Source organism: Struthio camelus, chromosome 17 (assembly GCF_040807025.1).
Source record: "Struthio camelus isolate bStrCam1 chromosome 17, bStrCam1.hap1, whole genome shotgun sequence".
Lineage (NCBI taxonomy): Eukaryota > Metazoa > Chordata > Aves > Struthioniformes > Struthionidae > Struthio > Struthio camelus.
In genome coordinates, this window is record NC_090958.1 from 18,286,437 (window position 1) to 18,293,659 (window position 7,223).

A 7,223-nucleotide genomic window follows, 5' to 3' on the forward strand; every position below is an offset into this window, starting at 1 on the left:
TAACCTTGTTCTTAGACCAACATTCAACAGGGCTCAAGAGTTAGTCAAGAAATCAAAAGAACGTCTGCCAATGAATATGAACATCCTTCAAATATATTTTGCAGTAGTAAGCTAGCAAATCCATCAGACAACCATGAAAGTCCTTAAAGAGGAAAAATGAAAAACGCTGAACTATCACCCGTCTAGTTTAAGAAAATAAGCTTCTGAAACATAAACTTAGTCTTCTTATACAGTCTCACACAGTGATGCTTGCTGACTGGGAAAAAAATGTAGATTTCAGATGTCAAGCTGACATTTTCAGAATATTTGCAGAATACTAATCTAACTAAACAAAAATACAAAAAAATCCATACAAACACGTAACACAAACGGCCTTTAATTCCATATCAGCCTTAACGTTCCATAAGGCAGTGCCACAACATTAAGCTTGCTCTAGTGACAGGCAACCTCGCCGTTTAAGTCTGCCATTTGACAAATGGCTACCTGTAATAAGGTGCTGAAGTGAGCCCTTCATGAACCTGCAACATTGTTTTCAGCATAATATTCAGATGAATTAACCTCTTCTTTCTGAAAGTCACTTAATCAGAGGTGAGATCCCCAAATAAAGAAGCTACAGTCCAGTTCTGATTTTTTGCTTTTCTCATAATCAAAGGCTTCAAGAAAACTCTGACAGTCACTCCAGCTTCCCTCCGTTGGTCTCAGACATTCTAGCAAGATACTCCAGATACTGGTTAGCCACAAGTGAAAGAGTTTGGTGTCTTCTAAATGGAAAGCACTCTCATTTTTAGTGACAAGTATTTTTAGAACTTAAGTAATTGGGTTGCTAGATTGGTCAGAAAGTCTACAGTATTCCTTTTAAGCATTCAATCTGAAGTGTTCTAGATTTTCCATCTCCTACCACATTTCCAAAGTTAGTGTTTCTACCCACACTTCTTTAAGAACTACTCTAGGCAAAGATTCTGCGCATCCACATTGGCAAGAGATCACAAGTTATGAATCAGTCTAAGAGTTAAAATAATTACAGAAATCCTATATGCTACATTGATCTACCAGATCTCTTTACAGACCTGACATCTTGTTTCCTAGCTAGAACCATTAAATATAAACCCTCCCCCCCCCCAAAAAAAAAGGATAGACGTTCACCAAGATTGTAACCAATTCTGCCAACGCTGCGATACAATCAGAACTGCATATATCTTCTACTAAAACCAAGGCCATCAACTTCAGGTTTTTATTCCAACAGGTGAAGACTCAAGTTCAAAATATCTTTTGGCACATCTTTGATGATGCATCATATTAAAAACAAACTAGGACCTTTACAAAAGTAGAAGGTAGTCTTCACCAGAAAAAGTTTACCACAATTTAAAACAGGAGAGTAACATTTGATTTTTAATTGGGGGTGGGGGGTGGACAGGGGAAATGAAAAGGGTCAGACAGCAATTTGTCACTACTACCTACACTCATATCTTGATTATAGTAAGTACGTTAAATTAAAAAAAGCACAATTTGTATTGCAGAAGCGTGGCTAAAGGTAAACCTGAGAGAAGGCACAGTAACTTGGCAAATCAAACTTGGAAACCCATTCCAGTGCTTCAGGGTAGAGAAGTCAAAGAGTCAGACAAACGGCGCACCAGGCAATACTGTTTGACCAAACAATTAATCTTAGTAGCCAACTCATTGCGGGTAGTACTTACACCTTAAGAGCCAAAGTCTAGAGAAGGGCTTACTCCCATATGCTGCACAATAAACACTTTTCCCTAATAGCAATTTGCAAGTTTTTTCTCTTTTTATGAACATTTACTACCCTACTCCTCAACATTCCTCACCTCCCATTCTAATGTTTACATGCTGAGTAGAGTGTTTGTATAAGCAAAACAAGGTCACACATTCATATTTTTCTAGTTAAGTGAAAACTAAAGCAAGGAATGCAAGTCTTTCCAGGACACAAAAGGTCTCAAGTTTTCTCTCTAGCAACATCTTCGCTTTGAGACTAAGAAACAAGAAACAGATACATCCATAGTGCAGTTAATGGAGATGACCAGTAGTCTACAGCGGACACCCAACTAGAGTTGAATTTAACAGAGTGAATAAATGTTCCCGGAGTACTGACTGGCATTCCTACAGCTTTGAAAACAATTTACAAGAGACTAGAGAATTTTCAGTACAAGTAAACACACAGAACTGATAAAGCATTTTCCTTTAGAGGATAAATACCATAAGTAGAGACAAACTTCACAGCCCATTTAAGAGCAACATTTGTCTACATAAGATAGAAATGAACTCAAGCTGTCAAATTAGATCATATAAGAAGTACTACAGCACACTTTTCAGGAGTTTTTCCCTATGCTGACATTAGCAATGCCAATCCTTGCCTTCTTATAAGAAGGCAACTTCTCTAACTAGGCAAGCATATTTGAATCAAACCTGACCCAATGCGCACTCTGTAGCCTGCTGACAGAATTAGTCATCGTAGAACCTTCTTCACGTATTTGCCACAAATCAGTTGTTAATTTAAAACTTAAACAAAAGTGGATAAATAATATCACACAAAAAAGGGGGGAAAAAAAGGCATCCATTGCTCTTAGGAAAGACACCTGCAGGTTATCCATTAATTTTGCTCAATAGCTTAACACAGCTGCATTACAGCTATTTTGGATTATTTAACACTGGAGGTCCAAGTTTATAACATTCCAAGGCTATATAAGCCTGAAAAAATGTATACATATAAGGTCCGCTATACAAAGAATTTTGTGATTTCATGATGTTAACAAGCTAAACCTAATGCAGCACTGAGAGAAAAATAAGTAAATAAAAAAAAAAAGTCAGCTTCCTTTCGGAATCTGAAATAGCAAGACAGAAGCACTTCATTGAATTCAGCAACACACCTTGAGAAAGAATCTAAAATTAACTGAAATTAACTCTAGTCAGAAACTTTAAAGATGACAGATAGTTTTGTAAATGAAGAGGTTGCCAACAAGGTTCCTTTTTAGAAGTACATACTACGCAAGTCAGAGGTACGTATCTAATACAAGACACATCAAGGGAATAATTTCTATTTCCAGAAATTGCTGTCCAAGAGATTATCTTAGAGTTAATCACTGCAGTAATTCTAAAAAACAACACACACAAAGATGTTGGAATGAACTAGAAATTAACTTTGAATGACAGGTGACCAAATCTCCAGAATAGCCACTTTCGTTATTTCAGCAAGCCTTGATACTTGATATTCCCAATTATTTCTACCTGAACAGAACAGACACCTCTCTTCCGCCCTTTACTTAAAAGGTTTTAGTTAGTCTAATAAAAAAGGTTGTCAAGGACAAAGAAAATAGGAGCAGGTATTAAGCATTAAATCTCAAAAGCAAGCTACACAACATGGGATAATTTCAGTTTTAACATGTCAATAGGTAGAGCAATTTGTAAGAGTAATTTACAGTATTCTTAAAGGACTCTCAGGTCCAACTAGGCAAGGAAGTTACAAAAGCAAGGGGAAAAGACCTTTTGCCACAATTGTAACTACACACGTAACCATCCAAAACCTTGGCCTGAGATGTTTTGCCTTCAGACAAAATACCAATGGGAAAATAATGGAAATAGAAAAGGATGCACTGCTTGAAGGAATACTAAGACAGATGCAATTTTTAATCACAGAACAGCTAACCTTTCTATGCTTGTATAAGGCTAGATAAGGCTAGAATGAACTAAACACTAAAAGTAGATATTAGATAATGTTTTGACCAGCACAGTGGAGCAGGTTCATATTATGAGGTTTGCATTTTCTCCAATTACAGTTTAACATGCTATTGGCATCCCCACTACAACCTGATTTTCCATCTGCCATATTCCACATGCAGCTACTACTAAGTAAACACAGCATTTCACTGAGTGCCTATTTACAAAAGAATTATTACATATTTCTTGTTTTTAACACCTTCAAAGTTATTTTGTGACTTTTTTCCCCTAATACAAAAGGAAGGATAATATAATGAAAGCATGAATACTAGGATTGCCTGTTCACCCACACAAGATCTTCCCTTTTTTAATATGAAAAACATATATTAATCATGACAAGATGATGGAAACCAGCATAGTGAATAAGCAAAGCTGACCTTCCAACTCATCACCAGATGTAGAAGAACCAGGTGCTTGGCTCAATTAAGTCTTACAGTAATAAGCATATATCATAAACTATCTTGGACAGTTTACTGCCAATGAAATTTCTACCCAAATTTAAACTTTTAAGAGCCGCTTAGCCAAGAAAAGAAACATTCTTTTGCATCTCCAGAAAATAAGAAAAAGAATGCTAGCGTTGCAGAGCAGTAAGTTGCAGAACTACTAAGAAAAAACGCTTGGCATAAACTGGAGATGCTTGTTTAAGTTTCCATTAAACAAAATACACTTAAAATTGAAACCAAGATGCAGATCACCTAAAATAAAATTGATTTTTCATTTAGCTTTTCACCTGAGCCATGTACGAACAAATTTGCTGTATGAACCATCTTTAAATTTGTATTCCACAAAAAGATCAAGACTTTTCTTTAGGATAGTGACAGGAAGAGTTCTCTGAAGGTGTTTCACAAGGCTCTATCAGTTCTAAGACTAAGATTTTACAGATCCTTTTTCAGAAATTACTTGAAGAACTGACTAACAAAGAACAAGGTGCAACCATCTCTGACAGAACACGTCAGTTCCTAAAAAGTTTTGAAACAGAATCTGCCAAGAAAAAATAAAAAGGTTTCTCCTCCAAGGGTTACCTAATAGCTTTAATTTTAACTTAACAAAGAAATTGAAGCTTGCGTTCCTTAATCTATAAAGACAACGTTCACCAACTAAACTGAAATTTCAGACAAAGCTGTAGACTTTGTTGCCCTTCATGTTAACCTCCACAGTGCCGCTGTGTGTTGGCAAGGATAACTGTTTAGCAAAGAACAGTAAATATGAAGTGTTCAATCTAGACACCCATGTATAAAAACTGTTAAATCATTTCAATGAAGTGCTGGAGGTCTCAGTATTTTTTCCCCGTTTATTTTGTTCTTTTTCAGCCCTACTAAAGCTTTTCCACTTCCAGTTCCACAGACTGGTGACAAAGTAAAACCCTGTTTTTAGTGATGTCCAACAATGGGACCAAGGTAAATAAATTCTTTTTTACTGCCAATGCACAAAACTGACTAGGAACATAAAAGTCAAGCTAGAGAGCAAAAAAATAATGACTAAAACTTAAAATGAAACTGCTCTGAGAGACTATGACCTTCAACACTGTTACCATCCTGCTTTGCTTGTATGACCCCCCAGAGCATTAGAAACACTCAGAACACCAGAAGGTCTGTTTTCTTCCCTCCCCTCTTTCCTCCCTCAAACATACGTGAATTTCTATAGCCCATGCTCTTGGATATGGAACATAAGCAGCATCAATCTTCCAGAGGCAGCAGAAGATAGTAGGGCCTCAGGAGTGTGCATAGGAAGGGGGAGATAAGAGAAGAGGAATCTAAGCCTGCTGCGAAACCCTGATTCCTTACCCCCCTAAATTTGTGGAAAAAAATGAACTCATGTTTGGATGACACATCCAGCATATATCACTTAAATCAGATCCATCCATAACGCTAAGCAGCGCTCCAACTGCTCTGCTGGGGCTCCGCACGATATTTTATCGAGATTAAAAAATAAATAAAATAAAATAAATAAAAAATCCCGTCGGCAAAAGGCGCTCTGCGAAAGGCAGATGTTCGCACAGTTTTAAAATGCAGACGTGCTGCCCCCGCTTAAGACACCCCCCCCCTCCCCAGGGGTTAACAGCATCCAGTAGGGGCGACCCCCTCCCCGGCCACCTTCCCGCCCGCGGCCCAGAAGGCTTCGCCCCGAGAGCACGTGCGGCCGCGGCCGCCCCCCGCCGGGCCCCGCCGCAGGCCTCGCCGCCGCCGCCGCCGCCACGGGGGCTTGGCCCGCCGCTGCGCACCACCGGCGCCGCGCTCGGCGAGAAAATGGTCCCCGCGCGGCGGCGCGGTGCGGTGCGGCGCGGCCCGCCCTGCCCGCCGTCCCCCTGAAGGGCACCGCAGCCGCGGCCTTGCTGAGCGGCGGCCCGGCCTCGCCCCGGCGGCACTGCGGAACCGGCGCGGCGCCTCCGCCCGCCGCCATGCCGCCCACCCCCCCCCTCACCCCCCCCCCCGCCGGGCGGAGCCCCCCGCCGCGCTGCGCCGGGCCAGGCCGCGTCCGCTCCCCCCCCCCCCAACCCGCCCCGCCATGCAGCAGGCCCCGCTCCCCCCTCCCGGCCGCACCGCCGCCGCCCATGGAGGCCGGTGCAGGGGGAGGGGGGGGGAGGGGATGGCGGCAGCGGCCGCGCCGTGCCCTCAGCCGGCGCGGCGGGGACGGCCCCGCCGCCGCGCACCCACCTGCCCATGTTCTGCCTCCCGCCGCCCGCGGCTGACGGGAGGCCGGGGCCGCCGCCGCTGCTACCGCCGCCGCCGCCGCCGCCGCCACCACCGCCGCCGGGGGGCTTGCGGTTGTTGCCGGCGGCCTGCGCCGCCGCCGCCGCCTGCTGCTTGAGGGACATGGCGAGGGGGAGAGGGGCCGGGGGGACTGGGGCGAGAGGCCGGGTCCGCGCCGGGGCCTCGCTGCGCTCGCTGGGGCCGGGGGCAGCCGCTGTCTCGGCCGGTTGCTCCCAAACAGTGTGAGCGGGGCGGAGGGAGCGGAGCGCGGCGCGGAGGGATCCGGGGGGAGGGAGGCCGGCTGACGCGGGGGGGGGCGGGGGGAGAGCGAGGCGGGTGAGGTGGGAGGCGGCGGCGAGCGGGCGGCCGGTCGATCAGTCGGCGGAGGCGCCTCTCAGCGGCCTCCCCGCTGCTTTCCTCCGCGGCACCGGGCGGCGGCGGGGCGGGCGAGCGGCGCGGCGGCAGGCGCGGACTCTTTACGGGAAGTCGGAAGGGGCCGCGGCGGTAATGCGGCCGGGTGAAGGGGCGGGGAGGGAGGGGGAGCGCGGCCGCGACACGTGAGGCGGCGGCGCGGGGCCGGCGGCTGCTGCCCTCCGCGCGCCGCAGCCCCCCCCCCCCCCGGCCTCAGCGCAGCGCGCCCCCCCCCCCCCCGCTCCGCTCCCCTCAGCGCGGCGGTGGCGGGAAGCGCTGAGGAAACCGGCTCGGCGCCCCCGGGCCCTGCCCGCCGCTGCCGCCAACGGCTGCCGGCGAGAGGCGGCGGGAGTCGCCCGGCGGGACGGCGACGGGGGCGGGGGCGGAGAG

General features: G+C 46.2%; 1 protein-coding gene across 25 annotated transcripts in view; it reads right to left on the reverse strand.

Moving 5' to 3' along the window:
- ATXN2 (ataxin 2) overlaps positions 1–6,663 on the reverse strand; it is a 54,075-nt gene extending 47,412 nt beyond the window's left edge. For 22 of the 25 annotated variants that reach the window (XM_068910733.1, XM_068910732.1, XM_068910728.1 and 19 more), the window contains exon 1: positions 6,387–6,661. In XM_068910733.1, the coding sequence (XP_068766834.1) occupies positions 6,387–6,547 (161 nt within the window). In that variant the 5' untranslated portion in view covers positions 6,548–6,661. Of the gene's footprint in view, positions 1–5,362; positions 5,379–6,386 lie in introns of those variants that run through there. The other 3 variants (XM_068910723.1, XM_068910718.1, XM_068910726.1) reach the window with 2 other exon arrangements.
- Between the last annotated feature and the right edge of the window lie 560 nt (positions 6,664–7,223).